This window comes from Anser anser, assembly GCF_964211835.1.
Source record: "Anser anser genome assembly, chromosome: 26".
NCBI lineage: Eukaryota > Metazoa > Chordata > Aves > Anseriformes > Anatidae > Anser > Anser anser.
This window is the reverse complement of record NC_139747.1, coordinates 5,886,684-5,914,638: the sequence shown is the minus strand read 5'-3', so window position 1 is coordinate 5,914,638 and position 27,955 is coordinate 5,886,684. Positions and strand designations below refer to the sequence as shown.

General features: G+C 39.7%; 1 protein-coding gene across 3 annotated transcripts in view; it reads right to left on the bottom strand.

Moving 5' to 3' along the window:
* SLC23A2 (solute carrier family 23 member 2) overlaps positions 1 to 27,955 on the bottom strand; it is a 61,686-nt gene that overhangs the window by 15,395 nt on the left and 18,336 nt on the right. For all 3 annotated transcript variants that reach the window (XM_083811781.1, XM_083811782.1, XM_083811783.1), the window contains exons 2-8: positions 18,995 to 19,269; positions 18,343 to 18,441; positions 11,572 to 11,688; positions 10,201 to 10,358; positions 4,085 to 4,173; positions 2,344 to 2,414; positions 1,005 to 1,186 (exon numbers count right to left, since the gene is read on the bottom strand). In XM_083811781.1, coding sequence (XP_083667907.1) covers positions 1,005 to 1,186; positions 2,344 to 2,414; positions 4,085 to 4,173; positions 10,201 to 10,358; positions 11,572 to 11,688; positions 18,343 to 18,441; positions 18,995 to 19,126 — 848 coding nt within the window. In that variant the 5' untranslated portion in view covers positions 19,127 to 19,269. The remainder of the gene's footprint in view (positions 1 to 1,004; positions 1,187 to 2,343; positions 2,415 to 4,084; positions 4,174 to 10,200; positions 10,359 to 11,571; positions 11,689 to 18,342; positions 18,442 to 18,994; positions 19,270 to 27,955) is intronic.

Genomic DNA, 27,955 nt, shown 5'->3' with positions numbered 1-27,955 from the left:
CAAGTAACACCTGCAGCTAATAGAGGATCACAGCTCGTACACAGATATTATTCTGCCGTGCTAGACAGTGAGTGATACAATCATTTTATCTCATCTGAAAAATTGAGACAATTCAAGTGCCACATCTTGTAGAGATCAAGTTACTTTTTAGTGACTCTACATGGCTATGAGTTATTTCCAACTAGTGCACAATTTTTGAATGGCAGAAGCCAGAAATACTTAATGACTGGGTAATATTTAAACCTTGTTCCTAAATTCACTTATTTTCTCCATCTGCAAAACATCAACTTTCATAACAGGTTTCCACATCCAATTCATCACAGGTCTATATGATTGATATAATGTTAGTCTCAACTTGCATGCAATTTGTTTTACAGGAAAACAAGTGTTCCTTTTGGTCAGCTGCTTAACGTAACGGAGTAATCATGATGCTAACACCCAAAGTAAGAGTCTTAAACAGCCCTTTTAATCACAAGCTGCACTTACAGAATACTTTATATGTTCAAAGTACTGTGCTAACAGATTAGTTAGGTCAGAATCTGATTGGATCAAGTCATTCCTTCCCCTTCCAGGGCAAGCACAAAGTTGGTTGCTATACATCGGATATTCTAACTGCTTCAGCCAATTTCATAATTCCTAAAATGTGTTTTTCATCCTGATTTGGCTGGTTATCAACAGTATTTCACAGGAAACTTGTCACTAAATTAACAGACCCAGCAGTCCATGGCTCCCCGACCAGCTAGTTTCACAAAACTCTGTTCTCCAAACCTCACTTTCAACCTCCTTTCCTTCCTCCTCTCCCAGAGTCACTGTGGTCTTCATTCCCAAATTGCTAGCTGACCCTATTCCTGGGCATTATACTCCTCTCCACGATGGGAGCACTGCAATGCTACCTTTGGCAGCCAAGCAGACTCAGGTTTTTCACTGGCACTCCAAAATTCCTCTGTGACAACTTACCAGATGGGACCCACTGGCCTAAGACAAGAACACCCAGGAGTACTTACAACATCGCAATACCCCAGTGTTTGCCAGCTCTTTCTCCAGCTGCTTGGAAACCAGAGAGGCCAATAAGAGCAACAGTTGGAGTGATGGTCAGAGGTCCAATGTATCGCAAGAGGGCGCCGGGAAGGCCAAGCAAACCAATCACCACTTCTATCAAGGAGGACATGATAATAGCACCTTGGATCTGAACACACAAAAATGGGAAAGAGACAGTTCAGCTGCATCTTAAAAGCAAAACCAAAACATTTCTTTTTCTACTCTGGCTTACAAACTGCAGTTAAAAGAATTCAGTGACACAGAAGAACTCAGCAAATTTTTTGTCATAAAACAGCTCATTAGGTTCAAGTGACTTATTGCTTAAGCATAACACTTATGGTTTTCTTCACAAAACTATTACACGACAGACCAGTGGGCCAGTCTGGTAGTTGTGTGGATAGCACATCACACTGTCAGACAGGAGACCTGGGTTCCAGGCTAACCTTTAAGCTCTCAGATCGAGCCGGCAAGGGTTGGTGGCGCCACGGAGGTGATGCTCCTAGCTCCTAGGGGCAGTGTATGCTGCATTGTTCACAAGTGCTCCTTAGAAGCTGGTATAGAGCAGCGTTGTGGTCTCAGGAGACTGTCAGCCCTCTTGGCTGCAGGGCTCTTGGCAGGATGTAGCTATGGTTTGAACATGGGGAAGAGAGAGGGGTTGTTTTTAATTAAGAAAAAGTTTGCAGCCCAAAGCAACGGGATGGGAGATAAATTCCATGACACACGCCTTAATTTGGACTACACTATCTAGCAGTCTAGTGTGATGCCTGGGCACAACCCTCATTGTGAGCTCTGCAGAGACTGATGAAGTTCAGACTGTAATGCTGCAAATGGAAAAGGAGTTTGGTGTATTTCAGCAAGTCTCTTGGGAGAATCAATGTTCCATCAGGATAGTCTCCAATTTAAGACACCTAGGAATGAACAGATTTGCTAACTGCATTTTACCTTCCATCGGACAGCCTACTGAACAGAGTGACAGAAGGCAAGTGATCTGGTAGTAGCTTATGGTTTGCTGAACTGCTACTGGTGAGCACAAATTGGTAAGTGCTACAAGAACAGTATTCATCTCACTTGTGCATTTTACTGAGTATCTTTTGGAATGTGGCAACTAACTGATTGTATTTGCTGTTCAGCAATGAACAAGTTGAAAAAATGAAGACTTCCATGAAATGAGTAAAGGGATATATTCAAATGAAATTGCAGTGAAAGAAGAAATTGCCAACTTAAAGACAAGAACACACAGATGATTAAATGAGAAACTTAACTGAAATCGGACAAATCGACAGCTAAAGGCTACTCCCACATTACCTCTCGTATTCTGGGATACCAGATGTGCTCAGTATGAAGCAGTTCTGTTGTTCCATTTGTAACTGTTATATCTTACCAAAAGAAAAGACAAAACACAGGTATTTATTCCTCAGCCACTTTTCCATATTTAATACAAAATAAGTTTCTCCTTCAGCTGTGTCTAACAAATGAGACTTAATTTACACAGAAAAGAAGTTCTGCAGTGCTACAAATCGTGTAATATCATGCTTACATTTCCCAAGAGCTAACCACTAATTTCACCCACTGTACCAAAGTGGAAAAAAAAATAACCTTCAGAAATAAAGGTCATATAGATCTTTTTTTTTCCCACCCCAATAAATGGATTAATGGAGAACTACTCAGTTACACACCAGGAATCAAGGAAACATTCCAGTGTTTGTTGTTTGCCAATTTAGGTGATTCACTGAACGATGAACTGACCCATACTAACAACCCTATCTGACACCTTTTGAAGGTTAAAAGGTTCAAGAGCAAAATGCAGCAAAGGCTCTTTCTGAAAAGTTGAAATAGTGGAAAAATTGCTTTTGCAATCGAAGGTTATCAGACAGTTTTTTCTCTCAACAAGTTGCGTGTTAGGACACTGGCGTATTTTGTCAAGAAATATCCAACACAGCCATGAAATCTGAAGTACACCACAGTATGCCTTTACATCTTGGGCACTGAAACCCATGTGCTCCTTCCCAGTAGCTGAATCTGATTACTCCAGTGTGAAAATGTGAATGCTTAAAGCTGTATTTTATACATGAAAACACTAGGAAAATTGATTAAGTGGTCATGAGTGAATCGAAGAGTGTTATAAACACACAAATAATACAAATATAAATCACTAGAGAATCTAAAAGACCTCAACCCCTCCCCCCCGAAGATCTTCAATTAGAATCAGGCAGTCTTGTTTCTCTATAATGCCATCTTGCACTGCCCACAACCTTATTACAGAATAACCACACCCCATTAAAAAGAAAACGTCCAGAGCTGTTTCCACTTCAGTTTTCTAACCTAAATTAAAGAAAAGGCAGCCTACACAACCAGTTTTACTGCACATTTTCATTCTAAATAAATTTGCTACCTTTCACGATGGTAAAGGTAGCAAAGAAAAAGTTAAAAAGAACATCCAAATGTTGTTAAAGCCTGCTCTGCAAGGACTATAAGTTAAATGAGCAAAGATACTGAACCTGAGGTGATGCTGAACATTGCTCAGAATTACTACTACTCCTTCTCAACTAAAAAGGACTCTTATGGACTCACTACTTCCAAATAGAGGCCATGATCATTTATGCAACCCTTCTGCCATTCTCTATACTAACAAAGTAATTGTTTTAAGCTACTGCCAGATTTCTTAGTATTAGAAGATCTCTCTCTCTCCCTCCTCCCCCTCCCCCTCAAAGCAAAATTATAACTGGATGTTAACCCTAACATGAACGGGTTTTCTTACAAGGCCTTCGATTTCCCCTTAAAGCTTTCTTACATTTTTCATCTTATATTTAACTCCTTTAAGTACATTGGACATGAATATAAAGGTTTAAAACTAGAGTTCCACAAGGGCATTTTTAGAATTCTTCCAAAGCCAGGAGGCACCAAGTTCAAAGGCGGTAAAATGAGATATTTTTTTTTATTCCCTGCTCATTACTTTCAGTTTCTGTTTGAAAAGGTTCAGCAGTTGCACTATGTGTCATCTAAGTCATTTGTCACTTAAATGGGTGCAAGCATAAACGACAATTACCTGTATTATTACATTTCCACTTCTCCAGGGAAAGTATCGCTCTAGCAGGTGCTAAGAATGCAAAAGCACTTGCCTGAAACAAGGGTAACCTGGTGGAAATAGAAAGAGGAGATGATATTACTCCGTGATACAGTATTGTGTCAGGGTATCAACTGCAGTTAGGTGCTTACTCATCCTCAAAACCATCCTTCATCAGGTAGTTACTAAATATGAGAATTTCTTATTAAAAAAGGACAGACATAGAAACGCTAGACATCACAAGTGAAATCCTAACATAAGACACTACATGAGTGAAGTTATTAACACGATGCCTATAACAGACAATTACTGGATACCGGCACACGGGTACCAGACATTGATTTGAGTTTTTGACTCAGTATCATAACAAGGATAAGGATGCACGTTCTGATGTAAGTACCAGCCAGACTGCTGAACAAGCAGCTTTTACAGTCCCGCAACATTAAAAAAGCTCTTTGACAGAAGTAAGCAGTCTGTATATTCTACCTTCTCTTTGCATAACCTGAAGTATAGTCACTTACAGATTCATCTTCAAGTGTACATGTAAACAACAATTAGGCTGATAAGTGCTGATTAGATGTTCCAGGTGGCTAATAACAATAAACGCAAACGTTGCAAGAATTTCAAGATGACATTCTTAGCATTGGTGTTTATACTTCCCAAAAGGTTCAGTATCTGAAGAGCGTTCACCAGCACCAACTATGTATTTATTGAATAAACTGTAGCATGCATAGCATTACAAATATCCAGATGTTACTTAACTACAAAGAAGATGCACTTTGAACTGTTCTGTGAACACCAAGGATTGGATCTCAAACCGTAACATGTGAAATAATTGGTCATATAGCTCTCGTTACTGCACTACATTCATGGCTGTTTTACAGCCACAATCAAGTGCATTGATGCCAGTACAAGTACCAGTAAAGCAAAAGAACTAACTGCAGCAGGTTTAGATAAAGATCAGAAAAGGGACAAGGAAGATGAAAAACGTCTGTAAGGGAAAAAGATCATGCTCAACAGAGAAAAGATCAAAACAGAAGCATGTTACAGACAATGGCTGTAAAAGTTCACAGGCAAGAAGTTAGAACAGCTGAACTATTACTGGAAAGGAGTTTGGGCCATAACCAATCTAAAATGTTGACCAACCTACTGCAAACTTTGAAAGCTACATTAAAAAATTCAAACTCCATAAAGCACATGAGCCACCAGAGCACACCTGACCTGCACACAATTCCCTCTCACATTTCTTCTAGCAAAAAAGAAAAAAAAATCAAAATTTTATCTTTGGGGAAGAAACAGTGGTAGCTATGAGTGAATGATTCACCTCATTTTACAAGGTTCGTTGGGCAAACTGAGCAAGCTGGTGCCCATGGCAAAATATGCAATACTTCTAAGGAACTGTTACTCCTCTATCCCACCTACACAGTACTCTGTCCCTGCATAATGATTTTGTAAGTGTACGTTGCAAGAGCATTCTCCAGTGATGAAGTCAGTTGCACCAAGACAAGTCTGGATTATGAGTTTTCTATGACATAAAATACCCTTCTGAAACCTTGCACAACCTTCACTTGGTGGTATATGTAGTACACAGTTGTTGCCGTGGGCATTCAGAGTCAGAATTGTCCTTTTAAAGATAATAAAACCACACAATCACAGAACCATTTAGGTTGGAAAAGACCTTCAAGATCATCAAGTCCAACCATCAGTTTGACCTACTGAGTCCCATCACTATACCGTGCTTCTTGATGCCACATTCACACGTCTCTGAAATGCCTCCAGGGATGATGACTCCTCCACTTCCCTGGACAACATGTTCCAAGGCCTAATCACTCTTTCCATTAGGAAATTCTTCCTGATATCCAGTCTAAACTTCCTGCTGGCTCGTGGTCAGCTGGCTGTTGACCAGCACCCCCGAGTCCTTTTCTGCCAGGTGAGCCTGCACTGCGTGGGGTTGTTGCGACCCTGGTGCAGCACCCAACATTTAGCCCTGCCAAAGGCCATACAACTGGACACGGCCCATTGATCCAGCCTATCCAGGTCCCTCTGCAGAGCTTTCCTACACTCAAGTAGACCAACATGCCCACCCAACTTGGTGCCAGCTGCAAACTTACTACTGAGGGGGCCACTGCATCCCCTAACCAAGAGCGTTGATAAAAATGCTGAACAAAGCCGGGCCAAATCCTGAGCCCTTGTGAACACTGGTGACTGGCTGCCAACCAGACTGAAATCCATTCACTATGACTCTGAGCCCGACCATCCAGACAGCTTTTCACCCAGTGAACAGTATACCCAATCCATGCTATGAGCAGCCAGTTTCTCCGGGAGAAATCTGTGGGGAACAGTGTCAAATGCTTCACTAAAACCCAAGGAGACAACTTTGTCCAGGTAGACAATTTGTATTAAAGACCTAGGACTGCACACACTTGATGAATCAACTTCCCTACTCATGATCTGAAATAAAACTCAAGAGATACTCCTGTATCCCACGTACACATAATTTCTTGTTGACAGAACTTAGGTAAAAATTTCTGAGTTTAAAAGGATAAAATTGCAAAGTCTTGAGGGATATAAACATCTAAGGAAAAAGAAATTGAGGGTTTCCTGCAAGGTTTTGAACAAACTTTTCGGTTAAGTGTTCAGAGAACTTTCCTGGGAACAATGGAATTATGTTGTTTGTTTAATTGAATGCTCACATGCTCAAGCAAAATACCAACAGCCTGATTTAGACGCTATTTCCTCATCTCACACAGTTTTAACAACTGCCCCTAAAGTCATACCAAGAAATCCTCACTGCACGGTTCCTTCCTTTGGCCTTTGCCAACCTATTCAGAACCTCAGCTGTTTGGTCAAAAGACACTATTAACTGGGAACATTTGCTGAATTTTAAAACGTGATTTTTTTTTTTTTTTTAACTCTACCTGACTCATCTTTGTAGATCTAGACTATACACCTGGATAAAATTACATATTGCACAATAGGGTCTTAGCACGTCTTGCATAGCTATCTATTAAACCATCATATGAGACAGTTAACCCAAAATATTTACCAAAAGGGCCAGTAAGCTCAAAATGCTGCTGTTGTTTTTTCTTCCCTAAGCCGAAAATAGCAGTCTCTCTCCCCCTCCATCGTTTCTTTAAACGTTACCCAAAATCAGCCAACCATAATCAGTATCTTTCCAGAGAGACAGCTGTAGTTTGGAACATGATTTATGAAATAGCTTTCCCATTATTAGCCAGACATTCATTACCAGCTGAGTTAAGAACCACCAGTGTGGTATACAAATATCACGTCTAAATTGTACAGTTGCTCAATTTTAGTACTAGTCCTTGTGACGATGGAGCTTTCCATGCAGTAGAAGTCATCTGGAAGCATCTCCGTTATCTTAAAATTTCACCCAGACGTGGGAATGTTTAGACAATGTAGTGATGGGCACAGCAGTAAGCCTAAAATGTTTAGGTATATTAAAGCTGTATTTGATTGTCTCAGTCATGCTAACTGCTCTGAATCCTTGCCAAATCTTTTGGCTTATTACATAAACTAATAAATTGCTTGAATTCCTAAAATTAGTATGGGTACCAAACTGACCACAACGCCTCCTCATAAATGGAGCTAAATCCATCTTTAAGGACCTTCGAACCATGGAATTTGCCCTTTCAAAACCATACTGGCTTTATTTGCTGAAATACTTTGTAGATGACAGACTTGCCAATGAACACTTGAAAACCTCATTTAGAGAATGCCACTGCTTTATCTCAGCCCCACCCTTACATAAAACCAGAATCACATGTTAGATCATTATAAAATGTTCAGTCACTGAAATTTTCTTCATAAATACAGGTTAACTTATTTTAAGACCCATACACAATTACCTCTTTGGTTTATAAACGTCCTTCACAGGGCAAGTGGAAGCCACAGAAAAGGAAAACCATGGAAGGCAGACAAAGAACAGAGCATTTAAAACTCATGGGACCACACCTGTTTTTGCAAGAGCCCCAAATCACTCTATATCAAGTAATGAAGACAGAGCCTAAGATTAGATGGGGTTCGAGGTGGGGGGAAGAGAGAAAAAAGATGACAAACTTCAGATCTGTGAAGTCTCAGGAAGTACAAAAACTGAGCTCTTTGTTTTTCCTGATAAATTTGAGGCAGAATAAGAAAGCTATTAAGGCACAGGAAAACCAAACTCCCCTTTGAGTTAATAATCCATTCACAACTCTGCACTCTTCTAGAAAATTTGAAGATTTTCAACTTCATTTAACACAGGAAGGGAACACTCAAAGATGAACAATAAAAGACCTTATCTCCCAGTTCCTGTCTCGGTCAACAATACCTCAATTTCCTATATAAAGCACAAATGGGAGTGTGTGTGTAGGGGAACATTCCCTATTAAAAGGGAGGCTGATCAGGTTCAGAATACCAAAGGGCACAGAACTCTGCTCCTCTGCCTCCTTTTGGACAAGGTACTTGAGAATTTATGACTACAGCTAAGGCAAGCTACACCCAACAAGCACAAAGAGCCACTCAGGCAGAAAACGTGATCTGCCTTGACTAAAGGAAAATACATTAGGGAAAGATGAATATTTTCTCTTTCATCAATTTTAATAATACAACATTGTCATCAGAATGAAGTTTCCATAAAAAAGCGATGTTCTACATTTAGCAAAATGTAATAAAAATATATCAAACATTCTTTTTCAAAAACAAAATAAAGTATGTTAGCAATGTATATTTTTAAACCAAAATATGAACTAAAGATTATATTGGAAAACCTGACATACTTGGAAAGGTTTTGGATGAAAAACTGATCTAAAAATCAAAGTGATCTACCACAGGCTTGTCTTTTGCACCCTACTGGGATAACTTCTCCACCCAAAGATTCTGTTTCTTAAATAAATCTTAAAAGAAGTGGGGGGGCATTTGTCCATTTTCTATTCAAACGCAGGATTTCAGCTTCCATTGTTCTTAAAGTGAACTAAATGGCCCAAGAATCATTCAGGTAATCATATGAGAACATACTCATGAAGTACGCACTTTTCTGGTTTCACTTATCCTTGGTTTATTCACGAAAATGCAGAAATAACTTTGCAGGTTTTAGCTATTCCTGGTTCTCACAGGCAGAGTCAACGTAAGTTTCACTTCTCTCTGCAGTGTTTACCATAGAACAGACATTTTTTTTTAAATTAGCTTTACGTTAATAAAGCTTACAACATTCTGTTCTTAACAACACCAGATTTTTACAAGTATTTACTAGTGCCTGTAACGGTCTCTTGAATCCTCCTAGAGACACCAAAGGCAAGGTTGAGGCATCCCCATAAGGTTACACTAACGTACATGTTTCTTCCCATGTCAAGGAAGGATCACAGCCTGCAACTGGAAGCAACTAACAAATAAAGGCAAGTTACTTGTTTATTGCAAGGTAATGACCAGAGATACTTGGTTCAAAGAATAAAAAGTTATCCTCATCCTTTTTCCAGTGTTGATTATTGTATTTTTCATTTCTGGAGGAAACGTTCAAAGTTCTTAAATCAACTTTGGGAATACGTTCCACAGACCACTTTACTCAAAGTAAAGGACAGTCTAAGATACCAGAGCTGGATGTTAACACATTTCTTCAACTATGCTTACTTCGTGGCATGACTCCAAACACCTTACCCTTTTAATATGGCAAGCACCTTACAGGAACAGACACACAATTTGCTGTAGGACTAACCTTAACCTAAATGTTGGCAAAATAGAGCATCATTAAAGTAACTAAAGAAAATAGCAAAATTAATTCCTCTTTACAAAGGTGTATACATTTTTCCTTATCCTCATAAACACTTCTACATTCTCAGTCCTCAGAGACTTCTCTCCTCTTTTTCTTTTCTGCATTCTGCATTTTTTTTTTTTTTACCCATGGAATGCCTTCTCCGAATTCAGATCCACTTTTTTTGTAGAAGCTTTCCAAAAGCTTTAACTAACTGTCCTGTGACTGAATTGCTATCTTGTCTTTCATGTTTATCCTTTGGAAACAGACTAACTACTTCTTGGATCTCTGACTGAAAAGTATAGTCTTACCATCATCAGCCCAATAATTAGAAACAAAGCCCAAATCTCACCTGCACCCGAAAGTTGTTTGTAACAATGTAGTGATGCCCACACAGAAGAAAATGGTCCCAATCAACTGGCTGGTAGCCCACTGGTCAAATCCAACACACATGGCATCAGCTAGCAAAAAGGGAACTGCTATAGTTCCACTGAAACATGTTAAGTAATGCTGTGAACAAAAGAAATGGTTTGTTAATACCGCAGACAATTTTTTAAAAGAGTTTATGAAGGTATTTTCTTTTCTATTGGATGTTTTTGCTTTTTATTACCCATCAGATCTCTCATTTCCTGGTTCTAAAGCATTTCTTCAACTATTTGCCCTCTATGTCAAGCTACCACTTGCCTGTTGCTAATGATCACTATTTATGTAGAATAAACTAGGTTATTTACATAGCTACATGGCTACTGTTCTTGATGAAGAGGTATCTTGGTAACTGCTGAAAACAGCTTTCAACTCAAAAAAGCAGATAAATAACTCCATTCATTTTCAACCATGTGAAAAACCATTAGCTTACGAATTAATTTAGAGCACACATAAACTAGCATGCAAATAAGCTCCCAAGTACCAGACGCTAGGTACTCACTAATTCTTTTGCAATCCAAACATGTTAAGCAAACAAACAGGTGTCACCATATTCACCAATGCAAATAAAAATATAATCCCTACAGAACTGCCTGCCCTTGAGGAAAGACAGAAGTAAAAAGATGCTTTGGAATGTATTTGCTTGGAGATCTCAACATACTTTACAGATATTAACAAATTCTCTGCATTCTTGTGGGATAGATTTTATTGCCATTCAAGAAGGGAGGGAGATGAAATGAGCTGTTCTGCTTCACATAAGCGAATGGCTGAACTAGTAGTAGGGTCCTGCTCACCACTACAATCCTACTGACTGTAGGATGCATACATTCTCACTCCAAGAGGAGGACACCTGCTTATTAGCAACTTACAGATTATGACTGTAAGATGGTGCTATCAAGCTTCTGGAATTGAAACCACTACAGTATCAGCTTTAATAGACAAGATTTCAACACTAAACACTTATCTCTCTCCATCTTTAATTCCAGAGGTGCAAGATGTCAGTTTCTGAAGCTTTGCACTTAGCATTTGTTCATATATTTACTACCAACAGCTTAGAAGAATAAACATTTAAGTGCATCTCACAAATGCATAAGCCAGCAAATAACGTAAATAATTATTAACACAGTAATCTTACTGTGTGATCAACTTCAGAAGAAACTATCTTAACAAGTTTCTTCAAATATGCAAGAGCGTGGGAAGAATAAAATTATCACATACGCAAATGCAAGAAACTACACAGAAAGTGCTAAACAAGCTTTACAATTTTCAGAGAAAAAATAGCAGCTGTTTTGAAACATACCTGTAACCCCAAAAATATGCAGAGATACCATGGAGGAACATCTTCGATAGTGTAAATCATATCAGTTCTCTGAGCATCTAAACTGCCAGTGCTGTCCAGTGTCTCTGCCAAAGAGCTCTGTCAAGTAGGGGATGGTAGAAAGGTGGGGAAGAACACAAAACATAATGGTCAGTTAACGTTACATATGAATGATCTGAATTTGAACTATCAGGCAATTCCAAGATACTCCAAGCCTGGTATAATACTCCCAAGCAACATCTGTACCATTCTGTCTTCAGAAACCTTATACCTTTGATGATGAGCTTATCTCCAACTGTAGTTACTGAAGTTGTACTGAACAGATTCACTTGTATAAACCATTTCCTGCTTATTTATACTAGCACAACAATAGTTCACTTATGATATAACTAGTCTGGCAGCCAAACAGTGCCCAAAATACAGGATTATCACAACAGACTTGTTTATGGAAAAAAAGAAAACAAAAAGAAGAATTGGAACTAAATAGAAGAATCAAGAATGGCTATTTGCAAAGTAAAAAAGCTATAAAATAGCTATCCTTCCGTAAGACACCTAAATCACAGGCAAGGAAGTTCCTCACTATGGTAATTACTTCCCAGCTTAATTCTTACTCAATTTGAGCCTGGGTTAACCATTTTTTAGTCATAAGATCATTTTTTTTTTCCTAGCCTACATTTAAGTACACATGAAAAACATCCTAATCGTTATAACTGAATACATCCATGGCCAATTTATATTAGTCAAGCTAACTTCCTGCAGACCTACAGGAATTTAAGTGATACCACATTCTGGCTTTCCATGTGCCCTAATTCAGAGACAGCTAAGAGAACACTGACCAAACATACACATACATTAAAATCCCTGCATATATTCCATTAGAACAAGATTCAGAGTAACCATTTCTTCTTTACAACTAAGTGGTATTTTTTAAGTTTAACTCTGGTTTTTGAATTCCTGAGAACAAGAATACAATACTCCAAAGCCTAAATACCAACAACAAAAGCAGGAGGAAATATCACATTTCACCATTTCAGCTCAACTATCCAAAAAATACTTTATATAACTAATGTTCTGACCTAATCCATACTTGAACTTAAACTCACGTGAAGTAGCCTTACACAAAGGTTGGGAACTCTGCCAGACTTGTGACTTTGCTTCTAATGGTCTTCTTCAAAATCAAAACTCATTCACCGATTATATAAAATAATCTCCATTTAGTTTATCAACCACAAGGGAAGCCACTGACCCACAGTATTTCCCTTTTACTCCCTGTTTCTGATGGGAAAATGAATGCCACTGGGAACATATGTTAATTCAAATTCAGGGATTATAAATGACTACACTGCTATGGAAAGACTGAGGGTATTACAGTGGAAAGTGAAATATAGAAACACTCGTTTCAGAAAACTCTTAAACAGCATTAAGTACTAAGCATTCTGATCACCAGGATCAGTTTAAATGTATAGTTCCCGAACAGATCAACATGCAAAACTGTTTATTTGCTAACTTGCAGCATCAATATAATTTTTTTTTCATTGAAAAAAAAAAAAAAAAGAAAAAAGTCTGCCTGACTGACTGGGTTCACTAAAAAAATGAAAAAATACAAAAATAATTTAAAGGAAGAACTTGAGTTTTAGAGCTGCACGTCATGCTGGAGGGAGAGCACTGAGCAGCTGTAAACTGCAAGTCTTGTCTATAACTGGAACTTAGGATAAAACATGTATGTCCCCATGTCAACCTAAGTATGTGTAAATCCAAAGCCGGGCACAAAGTGTCTGACCCACAAAGATAAGCAGAAGGAAAGAGGTTCGGCAACTGGTGTAAGACACAGAGAAACATCAGGATGCTAATCATCACTAGAGGTGTCTAGGAAAGCCTGCTCAGGAAAAATAAAGATTCACCCAGAGAAGCTCCTATTATACCTTCTGGTGCTATAAAGAAACTTTGTGAAAGTTTCCCTAGAGAATACATACGAACATACACATATTTTTGTATGTGTATATATAACTGCCTCCCCTCTATTTCACTGCAATATATGCACCACATGAGAACTTTGCTCAGTGACACTGCTTGTTTATTCAACATTTTGACAAAAAGGTCATTACACACTTTCAAAGAGACAGAGGTCACGAAGGAAGAGTAAGAACAGTTACAAAATCTGCCCATGAGGTAGGAACATCTCAGCAGGAATTAACTGTTTGTTTCATGAATCAGATCAGCTGGCTGAAGCCACCCAATGAACAGCACAAATTTAGCAGAACAAACCACCAAATCTTCCCCACCTGACTGCTGGAAAGATGAAACAAACACGTACCACAGCACACTGAGCAACCTCCATTACTCCTCCCAAAGACTGACAAATGTGATTTTCAAAGTTCATGATGCTTCCATACAGGATACCAGGTTCTCTAAAAAAATCCAGTACGTGATTTGTACAGATTGGTGGCTCTATTTTGGTCCCTGCCTTTTGAAACCAATGTTTGATCCTTTTTCCTAGCTTTTCTAACTTTGCCAGACCAATATCCAGTAACTACCATTCCTCTTAGTGCCAATCTCTATTTTTTCCTCACAGGATTGATGAGGTCGCATCAAGTCCATTCAATCAAAAATACATTCCCCTTCTTCTTAGGGCAACAGAATGCAGAAACTATGACTTGTTTCGACCTGGAAGAGCAAGGCACATTCAAAACGTTGGCTGCCCAGCACATCCATGGCTGCCCAGTCCTCCGAGTTGGAAGATCATGACTGGGGGAGCAGTGACTTTCCATCTGTAGCCACTAAACTTGTAAGGAACCAGCTGTATCAGCTGAACATTCATAAGTCCAGGGGACCTGATGGGATTCACCCCAGAGTGCTGAAGGAGCCAGCAGACGTTATAGCTGGACCTCTCTCAGCAATTTACTGAAGGTCGTGGGAGTCTGGGGAGGTCCCTGCTGACTGGAAGCTGGCCAACGTTATACCCACCTACAAAAAGAGCATGAGAGAAGACCCAGGGAACTACAGACCTGTTAGTCTAACCTCACTCCCAGGAAAAGCTATGGAGAAGATTTTCCTGGGGATATTGAAAGGCAGTTAAAGAACAAAGCTGTTATCAGACACAGTCAACATTGGTTCCCCAAGGGAAAGTCCTGCCTTAGTAATTGATCTCCTCCTATGGTAAGGTCACCTGCTTGGTGGATGACAGGAGAGGTGCTGGATGTAAACTTTTGGGATTTCAGGAAGGCCTCTGATATCCCTCACGGTACCCTTCTGGACAAATTGTCCAACTGTGAGATAAACAGGTTCATGCTACACTGGCTGATGAAATACCTGAATGGTAGAGCCCAAAGGGCTGTAGTGAATGGGGCTACACCAGGCTGGTGGATGGTCAGCAGCAGTGCTGACCTCCTGGAGGGACAAGAGACCTTGTGGAGGGACCTAGACAGATTGCAGCATTGGGCAATCATAAGCAGCATGAAATTCAACAAAGGAAAATGCCAGGTGCTATATCTGTGATGTTGTAACGTTGGACACAGGCACAAGCTGGGAGACGAGTGGCTGGAAAGCAGCCGAGCAGAAAGGGATCTGGGAGTGCTGCTTGACAGCAGGCATGAGCCACGGTGTGCCCTAGCAGCCAAGAGGGCAGACTGCATTTTAGGGTACATTAAACATCATAGCCAGATGGTCAAAAGAGGTGATTCCCCCACTACACTTAGCTTTGGTGCAGCCTCACCTTCAATATTGCATACAATTCTGGGCTCCACAATATAGAAAGGATGTTAAGGTCCTTTAAAGCATCCAGAGCAGGGCACCAAAGCTGGTAAAAGGACTGGAGGGAATGACTTATGAGGAGAGGATGAGGACACATGGGATGTCTGGTCTGAAGAAAAGGCTGAGAGGTGACCTCCTTGCTCTCTGCAACCTCCTGAGGAGAGGAGTGCAGAGGGAGGTGACTGTCTCTGTTCCCTGCTAACCGATGGTAGGATGCATGCGACCAGCACAGAGGCGCACTGGGAGGTGGGGGGGTGTCAGACTGGATGTAAGGAAAAATGTTCTTTACTGTGACGGTGGGTCAAACACCAGAACAACAGGAACAGGCTTCCTAGAGAGGTGGTTGATGCTTCATGTCAGTCAGTGTGCAGCTGGACTCGAGGAACTCTGTAGGTCCACTTCAATTGAATTCTATTTCAAACTTTAAAGCAGAAATGTCATAGCGCTGTCCTTCCTAAACGGCAAAGTATTGGCATAGAGAACATCCAGGATACTCCTCAATCCTGGATGGATCTTCTTCCAAAAGCCAGACATATCCTGCTTCAGAAGAGGAAGCTTTCAACTTTAGCTATTATCTGCTAAAGGTTTGTTAAACAGAATGGACATAAAGAGGCACGAAGACTAAACAAGAAATCTGAGAGCTAGGGTGAGGTGTGGCTATGCAACTTGTAAGTCACTGGGTAGGCACTGGCCCTTTCATATCCCAAGCATGTGCCTGCTGGTTTCATGTAATGACTACCTGCTGGTGCTTGCCAAATGTGCCATAGCAATATGCTTTAGGGAACTGCCAGGAATAAGCTGCACCTTTTTGAATGAGATACTGATCAGAGACTAATTCATTTTTTGGTTTTTAATTGGCCACAGGTGGGACAACACAAAAATTTAAAAAAAACAGAGTAGGTATGCACAGAAAAAAAAGAGACATAAAGGTGGAGCAAAAATGTTGGGCAGTAACACAGGAAAAAAAAAAAATCAGGAAAACAAACACCAGCAACCATGCAAGATGAAGACATGAAGACTCTGTTATGAAGTATCACTGGGAATGACCAAGAAAAATCTGATGAACTGCAAGAACAAGAAAAGAGGCCTTTAGAGAAATACCTTAAATAAGAACTGACAATATGTTCAAATTAATTGAGTTAAGCAACAAACAACATACTGTTGTTTACTTTATAGGAATGCAGCAATAGTTATTTTTCATGTGGGCTAATAGTTGTTTCTGTTAACAAATATTAAGAGAATGTAAGCACTGGGTATCCTCCAGCAATTAAGTTCACTTCAGTTCTCTTTGTCAAAGGATATTTATTCAACGTCTTCCATTTGACTTTTTTGGTGAATAATCTCTTCAGAGGAATGGAAAGAGAAGAGTAATCATGCTTCACGCACACTTATTTTAAGTGAAAAACAGGCAGTTTGGCTAGATTACCAGAAACACTAGCCTCAGATACCATCTTAATACATGAGACTGCTAAATGCCACAGCTCCTCCCCTTCGCTGTAAGCCACAGCAAAGACTTAACTCAAACAGATTTAATTGTATAAAAGCTCACTGTCTCTTTAAGGCAAATTATCATCTATCGTGTACAGTCCTGATTCACAGGGATCAAGTGGAAGGGAGAAAAATACACATATGCAATAAACAGGCCATGAAGACATGTTTTCATGTCTAGTGATCAATAATCTTAGTTGCACAATTTCATCCCAACGATTTTTGCTTGAGGCTTTGCCTCTTTACTCGCTAGTCTGAGCATGCTCCAAGTCAGCCATCACAGACATATGCATGTCAACAGTTGCCAAAATGTGTCCATTAAAATATCAGCATGATCAAGATGGTAGTAGAGGTGTGTCTGAGACAAATTTCTACATACAGATCATCTGTAAGAAAGACAAACCATATCCAATGCACACTCCAGCATTCATAACATTCTTTTAAAATTCTTCCACAAGACATCTGCCATAATTACCCTCTTGGCGTACATTTTAAATTTGAAATTCAGAAGTGAATTTTGACATCCAAGTTAGAAAACTAACTCCACTACACGAGAACATCCGTGTCCTAGCAGAAGTTACAGCCTCAGAGAAACAAGCGTCATGATGCTCTTACCTGGAACCAAGAGGTTTTTTTTTTTTGCTCCTTGCTTCAATTAGGGTATTTGAAAAATTTTGTCAAATTGAGGCTTTTCTGGGATAATGCCTAACCACAGAGCCACTTAGATAATAAACATTTCAGAAAAAGTTGCTTTTCATGTTTCCTATAATACTCTTCCTTTACTTTAAAGGAAAGTTCAGGTGATTCACACTATCTCTATTTACAAGGTTATTATTAAACAGAATTGACAAATGATGCAATTGAGAAAAAAAAGCTGAAAAAAAAAAATCACAACCAAACTGGGTTCCCTTCAGGCATTGACCAGATCCTCCCAAATAGGAAAGAGAAAACCGTTGTTGTCCTAAGGAAAACATCCGAGGGCCTTTATGAATGACCTGACCTTCACTCAAAAGCTGTCACAAAATAATAAGCAGATCCCTACTTGGGAGAAGGTTAGAAAGTTAGGTTTATGAGGCTGGAGCTTAGAAGAGACTGGGAAAGAGTGGGAAAGACCCTGCTTTCAAAGGTATTCAACACTTCCCAGTTTACTTGACTAAATACAGGAAAAATTAAAAACTGAAGAACAAGGGAAAACGATCTTAGCAGGGAAATCACGCAAAAGGGCCAATATAAGTGAAGAAATGCAAAAATTGCATACTATGAATTTAGGTGGCAGGTCACAGTGAATAAACTGTTTCTACTAAGGTTTGCTGAGTCATTCACCGAATTTGGCAACAAAAACTGCAGACCTGATGAGTCATGAGGACAGAACTCCCCCAAACTTGATCTGAATCTACAAGTCAGCACGTTCAATCATAGGAAGAACATCTCCCAGCTAAGTAAAACTAGAGTGAACAAATAATAGCACCAAAAAAGCAAGAGTGAGCTCTTGCACAGAAGGACACAACTACATACCTTTTCTGCTATGCCATTTTCTGTAGTATAGATGGCCATCAACTCTGTGTCTTCTGTATCCTGATCACCACTGGATGTTGCTCCACCATTAATGACAACCTTAAAGACAAAGCAAAGCAAAACAAAACAGCTCTAAAATAAACATTTTCTCTGCAAGTTCATGTCAGCCATTTTACCCTCCTTGTCCTTAACAGCTACCTTTGACATGTTGTTAGAAAAGGTAACGTGCACGACAAGCAATCAGTTCTCTAATAGCTTCACACAAAGCTCTTTGAAGCCTAGACATAAAATGATATAACTGAAAATCTGAGTAAGCTAAACAACTGTAGCTGCTGCCTGCTACTTTTACTCAAGGAACACAGCATACTTCTCTTTGGGGCTGGTGCATTCTGCAGTATGACCACCAATTGTTCTTATCACGAATCCCACGGGGAATCCCACGTCCTGTAAACAGTACTGCTTTGGAGCACACACAGGAAATAGCTATAGACAACATAACTGGCCATGTGTATATATAAACAGTAATAAGTGGCAAAAGAGGTTTTACTAACAACTGAAGGAGATAAAGGTTTTGTATGACATTTTAAGAACAAAGCATTGTTCACTGATTCACACTGAGCTTGAGTATGCAGTTCTTGAATGTGCTACTTACAGGCAGGGTGAAAAAGGTGGGATGTTTAGATTCATCCTCATATTTGCCTTCTGTTGAGCCTCCCGCCTCCACCGACTTTGAAGTGGTATTCTTACCAATTCCCATCGTATCCAGAACGTCAGGGACTTGCATACAGTACCCAAGAGAATGCTTCTGGGTTGACCAGCCAAGTGCTAACAGGACAATTCCTTATTTAAACAGCAGCACCTCTGGGAATCACAAAAGTCCTCAACAATCCAGCTGGAAAGGTTGCTTTCTTTAAGTACTGTTAGCACCTAGAATTAAAAGGACAATTATTTTTTTCCTTGATTATCCAAGTTACACATACAAACACACATGCCCTTCAGACTTGCTTCCCCTCTCACAACCACAACTCATGAGTACTTAGCATTCCTTTTCTTGATTTGATAATGAGCAGGTATCACATAAAAATAAAGTTGAGAGCATTTAAAATTCTTTCAGGATGGGAATACTGTGATTATTTTCTCATTCTTCTCTTGTGGTCTTCAATTATTAATAGCATACTTAAATGCTGGTTTTGTTTCTATTTCATTGTTATTTCCACTGAAGTTTTTGGGAACAAAGTGAGCCTGTAATTCAGCTCTACTGAGACGCCAAACAGCTTGCTATTGTATATCTGCAAACAATACTCGTGCTTCTTCAAAGAATTTAAACTTGTAGGCCTAATCATGACTTTGCCTCTGAATATCTAAATCCTTCCTTTTAGGATAACATATTATTAAATACAAAACATCCGGGAAGCTAAGACTAGAAGGCAATGAAGCACAGCCTATTTCAGACAGGCAGAAGCAGCCCCTTCTGCTCTACACCTTTACCCCAAATTATCCCAGTTTCTCGAGGCCTTTCAAAGTTATCTGCCTGCTAATACTGAAACAACTGCTTCTGGACAAAACTGCATTTTAATTGGTATTACTACTGTTTTGGCACAGGAACAGGAAAGATCATACACACATCTTAGCGGTTCTCTCTTGTTTTACCAGATGGGTTACCACACAGTATAGTTTTCCCACGTTTGATCCTAAAAGGGCCCTAAAAGGGCCAGTCCTTGGCCATCCACACTTTTGCCTTTTCCAAGACAAACAAGCACAAATTAAGAAATTTGAGCCTAAACTTCCTGCAGGACAGCATCAAAAAATTCTGCAGTAAACCAAATCTTGCAACCTGTGGTTACCAAGCTTTAAAAATGAAAGTACAGTTGCAGGCAGCTGCGGATGAAACAAGCCAAGCTACAGATGAAAGTACATGATAGAACCTGAAAAATGATCTTCAAAATCATAACAAGTGAAATTTTCTGCAGAAACAGTAACGCATTCAAGCGGCAAAACCCCACTGCACACTGGCATTACTTCAAAGTGACATTTTCAACCTAATTGCAGGAGGTGGAAATACTGCTAACAGATATTCAAAAATCTCAGTTGTATATAAGAAAGCCAAAAAGTATGGGTTAGCTTTTTTTTTTTTTCCCTTAAACCTCTTGTCCAAAATGTTGCTCAGGAAAATGCCAGCAGCTCAAATATCTGCTGTAATTGCAATAATAATTAAACTTGAGAAAGACCCATCTGATAGAGGCAAATTAGGACTGCCTGAAAAATTATAAAGTACTAATATTTTAAAATCTCTTAACAGTTGTTAATTGCCCATTTGCTAGAAAATTCTGGTTACTTGAGGTGAAAGATAATCTTTCAAAGTGATGCAACTTTTCAAGACATAAAATATAAATACACAAGAAATACTCATTGGGCACTGAAATGCCCTTAAAGGCATTCCTAATTAAATCAAAATGAAATGGAAAGTACTGCCTTCAAATAAGGGTTTAATTAAGATTTGTTTCTTAAAGTAAATAGTAAGATAGCACGACTAATTATTTCTCGCTTGCACTTAAGACTAAAGGACAGGACAATTTCAAATACCATCTTGACTTTTTATAAAGGGCCTTTCCATTTTTACAATAACCGCATGCTTCTATTCAAAAATGCTTCTACTTCCAAAATGCATATCTGCATATGATGCACATGAACCGCAACTAAAATAAGTTTGTTTCTCAGTTTGTACACAGATAACCAATGATGCCTCCTCAAATATTTATGGGAATGCTAGTCCCAAAACTGCCTTTTGCACGCAGGTCTGAGAGGTGACACGACCAGGTTAGAGAGAAGGAGTTAAACAGCTCAGGAATTAACCAGGAGCTCAACCGGTTAAAGACTGGTGCAGGCAGGTGTTTGTTATTTTGAGGGTTTGCGTTTGCTTTGACTGTAGAGGCACAAAAAAGTCTGAATAAAAGAAAAGAAAGGAATCTGTCTTTTTCTTTCAGCGTAGGCACAATTTGTTCTCCAAGAAAATCAGTGATGGAGACAGGCTTCATTTACTCTGGCAGCTTTTATCATCTCAGATTTGGAAAGGGGAAGGGAACGGACAGAATTACACCTCTCTAACAAATGCAGCCATGCCAATAAAGTACTACTGTTAGAGTCAGACCAGCAGGATACCTGCTTTTCAAGAGATCTGGTATAAGGTATTCCAGCATGATAAGCTTCTTAATTAGCATTAAATAGCACCTCCATTGATGCAAAAGAAAAGACCATATAATCTTATTTTATTTAGCACTGCAAAACAGTAAGACTGATATCTTCTCCAAGAACATGCAATACTTCCTTGGGAATCGTTCTTGAGAATTACATCAGCAGATCGCACAAATAAGCTGTGCCTTGTATTAATTTAGAGCTGAAACACAATAGCTAGAAAGGTACTGTTGGGATGAGGGTTCCCAGATGATGGCAAACAAGCTACTCCAAATTAAGACAAAAATAGCCTTGTCTGCTATTTCCCTGACAAGAGCGTGCATTTATATACACACAAGTGTGTACACCTACACACGTGCACACACAAAAGCACTACACATAGGCAGGTTGGGGGGCTGTCCAAGGAAAAGGAGGAGAACAAATCTATGAACTACACTGGCTTCTACCCAGCGATTAAACTTGCACTTACTGGCAGAAATGATAACTACAGATCTTCAGAATACTTTTATTTTACAATCAGAAGTATCAAATCAAAATAAGAATCTTCAGGCAGCAGCCATTCAGGTCATCTGAAAGATACCAATCTCCTTTATCACAGCTCTTATCCCACCAACTGACCACAGCTAAACAAGGTGACTCAGACACTTTATAGCCCTCCATAACAAATCCAACTGATCGGAAGCCAAAAAGTCACACAACAGGAGATAAAACGCATTTGCCATCAGCCAAGCGCACACATAAGTTATCTGCCACCTGGGACCAAATGCGAAGGCTAGAAGTGAAACTTCCACCGGGACACTGATTAACATTCATTTTTTTCCTATACGTGACTATCTTCAATACTCATACATGATTAACTCGGGAAGTCCAGAAGCTGACAGGGGTTCACAGTGCTTTAGATAAGATTGGTATCTAGACAAACAGCCTGCTCAGGGGATAGTCCCGATACAAGTTCACAAGAGGAAAGCCCAGCTGGCTTCCTGGCAGGAACTGGGCAACGGTCACGCTGCATCTTCCACACAATTCTCTCTTCTCCTACACAAATCTTTTTCAAAGTTTGGTTCCAACACTAGCAAGACACAGCTACAGGAGTGTCCGGTGGGACACAGGACAGTAGTCCTTAAGCTTTGTATTTTCGTGACTGCTAATGCTACATTTTTGATTTTACCACGGAAGCTCCTAGTCTGTTTAAAACAAGTTACGGAGCTTTTCAACATTCAGGGAAGCTTTAAGAACCGTAAGAGATGGAGATGTTCAATGGAAGACCGTAATTCAACATATTTATCTTCTATTTATCTTTTTGTTCTTGCAGTTCTCTCTGCATGTCATTCTGGAATCACTGCCACAAATAAAAATGTCCACCCACTGAAGGAAATAAAGGTTTTCCAACAGAGAAATCTGCCCACATACCAAGATAAGGTGTAAGAGAAGTTTCTACTTCACAAGCTACTGAACCACATGCATGCCTGTCTAAAAAGACAATTTGAATATCCATCTCTTACTACATTTGGTAACTTGGACATTACAGAAGATAGACACATACATAAAGAGCTTATTAACATGGAAAGGAAAAATGGACCAAGAACCCCTTAAAAGGAGTATGCAACTACACAAACACGTCTTCTCCCTTACCTGTATCGCCTTCTCTACTTGGTATTACTTGACCTAGTCTTTGGCTGAATCACACTAAACTTGTTCTCTACGTTTTTCCAAATCATCTGAGAATACCCACTGATGACTACGAAGTACCCAAAAAATTAAAGTTTGCTTTAATGGCATTGCTCTCTACAGTGTTATGTCTGAGGGTCTTTAATGTGCTACACTGCCAATACCGTAATGCTCATCTCACGATATTTGCAACAAGCAGACCTAGAGGTTAACCCTCTGCAAAAACTCAGCTCGGACCTGAAGTTCCCCCATGACTGTCACGATGACTTACAATGCTGAAAATTACTGTTTTTCCAAAGCGTTAGCATCATGTTTTTTTTTTCCCCAGAAGCTTAAGAGGAAACAAGCTTTATGTATTTTCCTTATTTACTAAATTCAAAACAGAAATTTCCTAAAACCACGAGGGTCTTTCCAAATTTCAACTGCACCTCAACTTTTTAGCAACTGAGCCATGCTCACCATAGAGAGACGCTAGCCAAAATAGTTTAGACTTCCCATATTGATTCACGTGGCTGCCTTGAGAGGGCAGGAGAAAGCTGACCCAGCACAAAGCAGAGCAGAGAAACACTAGCAGTAAGCATGAAGTTTGAACACAAAACTCATTTCGTGCTTTGCCTGATGGGGCAGAAGCATTTTAGAACTGGTACCAGGTCCCCTGAAGTCACAGCTGCAGCCAGAAACTGTTGTACAATCACAAATGTTTAAACTCCCTGGCAAAGCAGCAGAACTGTCTGTAGAGACCATGAGAAATGTAGAGACCAAGAGAAATGGGAATTGGTTAGCTTGTATTTGTGGCTTGCTGTACTGTTGTCCCTCAAACACAATGTTCTGCTGGGAGGGGTCTAAGAGACAAGCAACCCAGCTGGTGAAAGAGTTAAAAGAAGCACACTAGGTAGTCTGAAAGGTCAGTGCACCCCTCCTACTCCTTAGCATAACGCAAGTCACAAGTTAAGCAGCAACTGTGGTCCTTTTCTCTCAATCTCTATTGTGGAAAATCAGGGACTGACCTACATTTGGTGTCCCTACACCGTTGTGCAAGGGAAATATTCGTAAAGGAAGCACAACAGGCGTGGTTATAAAAGAAGCTGGCATTGAAACAGCACATTCTTTCAAGCATACCGATGGAAGAGCTCCCAGGAGCACTGGATGTAGGTACACCACCTGGCAAGCACAGGTCATGCCGCCCGGAGGAAGGAGAAATGTGAGATCCAACCCAGGATCTTTTTGGTTTTCTACAGATGACTGAAGAGCCAAGAGAGCTCAGTCTATCACACACAGCAAGGAGATTAGAATCAAATTAAGGTGACAGCTTAATTACAAACTCCAATTTATTATTTATAATTAGCTGTCAGACTCAACTTTCTTCTGCAAGCATAGATGATGCTCTGCCAGAAGCTGTCCAACCTTACATCAGCCAAGGTTAGCTTCGCCTAAATTTTAAAATACATTCAAAACACTTAAGGCAAGTAAGCTGAACTTTGGCAGGATTTAAGTTCCACCATCTCCAGTTTCAGGCGTGTGGCATCCCTATAACACACATTTTGTCTAAAAATAAATCAAGACATCCTCTTATGTCTGAGATTATAATTTTGGCAATAGACACATGACAGAAATGTGGAGGGGAACCCGCAACCTGCACCTCGGGATATTTTATTGTTAGAATATACCTGGTCTGAGCTATTAGGCCAAGTAGCTAGTACTACTCTACGTCACCGAGGACGAGGATGTATTGAAGACAAAGGGTGTGCTGCAGGACAGAGATGCCGCTGGTTTGCTGCCAGCTGGCGCTCCCCAAGTGACCTCGCAGAGGGGGACAGGCAGCCACGCAGCTGGGAGCAGCACAGGAGCATCCAGGGAGCTGCAGGTTGCTGTGGAAGACAGCAGGATGCATGCCAAGAGATCAGGGATGTTTTGAAAGGAACTCCTTCACTGAAACACTGTTTCCCTAATCAGTTTGGTACAGGAGTGCTTCTGTGCTTTCAAGACCGGCAAAGCAGACAACCGAGGAACTTAAATTCCAATCAGGCAAGCTTACTTCAAGGTTATTGCCACCCCTGGCCAGACACACAATTGAACACAAAAGCAAGGCGATTCCCAGTTAATTATGGAACAGCAGCTTTCTCCAGATTGCTCCTGGCTTTGGTTACACCAAGCACACAAGATTTCTGTACTGAGTTTCTGCCATTAAAGTATCATAAAAAGACTTCTTGTAATTAGACACACCTGGTCTTCCATGTATTAGACGGGAGCCACAGCGATGGGCATCTACAGACATCCTCACTTTCACAAGTCTTGAGTTATGCTATTTTTAACAGCGGGAGATCCTCAGAGTGAGATTCACCCCTTTATTTTCCAGCCTGCTTGCCGCTGCCATCCACACGTGCTGTTCAGCAGCAGAAATACAGCAAGCCTGAGGTATCATTTCTAGAAGTTGTTAAAATGGGGCTGTGCTTTATCAAGGGGATTAAAATTAATGACCAAATTATAAGCAATCAGAAGAGTAGCAACTTTGCATCTCCGAGTTGACCAAAAAGTTGCTTGATGTTTTTCTACAGAGCAAAAAGTCCTCCCATTTTCAAAGGATTCATCAACAAATATCTCATCGGTGCAGCTAATAAAGCCCAGCAATCACTTGACATTAAGCAATCCAAGTCCTCTCAGCAGACCCACAACCACAACTGCCTCAGCACTGGCCATCCCAATTTCATCTTGAGATTGGTGCTGCGATACAGCGCCTGCAAGATCCTTACCCTACAAACCGTTCCAGATATGTAGGTGTGCCCCAAGGGCATTTCTTCAGCCTTGCAGGGGATTTTGACCATCTTACAGATGCGGAAAAAGTTGCATAGCACCCATCCTTAATCTGCTGTTGCTACATCTAAAAACTATCTTCCTGGTTTAGTCTTAAATAAAGATTTCCTCAGGCTCTTTTGAAACAGAGCCTCTTTGGTCTGAAAAGTACTTGTGATTTGTCTCTACCACACGACACTTGTGCCCAGAGCTCCTTCCCATTAAATGAAATGGCACTAAAATGCTGCAATGTCCTTAAACAGCGCAGGTAAGATTTTCCCCCTCTGCTCAAGAGGAGCTACATCCACACTCATACAAGCATACTTCAGATTCCTAACGCAACACATCACCAAAACACATCACTTCCCTTTACCTGCAGTAGAAGTGGACCAAGCACTGCTAAACATGCCCCAACTTTCTAACACTTAGATTTTAAAAAACAAGATTTGACAGGCACTTTAAGGAGTTTCGGTCCTGAGTTCGTTTCTCACTTCAAAGTATGTCTTCAAAGCACCAACGTATTCTTTCTTTGTAGTCACTAATGAATTTTTAAGTAGTTGGTATTTTGACTGCCATCCAGAATAGTATGTCTTAACAACTGACCAACATTATTATAGCATGTCTACACAAAGCCGTGCAGGAAAGTTATGCCCAGCTCAAACCTTCTGTTGATTTAAAACACATTAGGTAAATCTCATTAACTTCCTATGTGAATGAGCTTGCTGAAAAGACTTAAATCCAACTGAATGAGATATTTAACAAAGAAGCTCATAGCTTTCAAGAACTACACGCTTGGTTACTCCAATTATTAAAAAGAGATAATTTGGCTATGAATCTAAACAAAAATATCTTCAATACAAATATTTCCAAGAGGTATTGGTCAACATTAATGTACAAGTTTGGTCAAAAACATTATTTGTCAAGCTGTTCCTTGCTTATTTTTCACACCATTTTTCTCTCTTTTTATTGTTCCAATAGGCAACGGTTTTGCCAAAATTCTATGCAGTATGTGCACTACTTTCCATAGGAGATGCACTCAACATGTACGATGATCTACGTCCTAACGAATATCCTAATGAATGAACAGGAAAGGAGTATCTGGAAGAAACTGTAAGAATACATTTCAAAGACGTATGCAAGATCTGACAGACAGTTTTACAGCTTGACACTATATGACTGATACCAAATGACAACTGCTATTCTCTAGATAGCAATGACAAGATAAATAAAAATGAAATACCGTATCACTGTCCTTTATGAAACATATTACTACTTCGTAGTCTTACCTTCAGCAAAGTACACATCCATCCCTGTTTACAGTAGGCATTAATTTGATTTACAATAGCATACAGTCCTTAGAGTCCCGCTGTGAAGCATTAATAATCTAAGAATTCAGAAACTTCCACATTATTATGGATGTTAATACACAGTTCATTAAGCTCCTTTACAGCACTCGGAAAGCAACCTGAGCACACACTGGATCTTTTCTCAGCTTTCTTTGTACTTCTACTTGGCATTTTGATGAAAGCTCCTTTTCTCCAAGACCTTCATCACATTAAAACAAAGGTGAAGTTAGAGACTCATCTAGGAAAAATTCCATTTATTAAGCAAACCTAGGTAATGGGCCAAGTTTTTCAACTCTGACTATGAAGCTCCTTTCCAAAGATTTTGACTTTCTTAAGTCTACTTTTGAAACAGATACTCCTTGCTGGAAGAAAGCAATTCAAGTCCAGTAAGCATTATAAAACCAGTAAGCGATTACACAATTTACACAATACACACACACACAGATATATAGTTGTTCTGCTAGGCATAACTTGAAATAATTAAGCTTTTCTCTTCCATTTAACATAACTTATTAAAAAAAGATTGGAATTCAAGACACTTTCAAAAACTGACCAAGATGCTGTACATCTGGGGTCCAGCATTCTTAAAATCTTTTTTTTTAAACTACATAAACGTC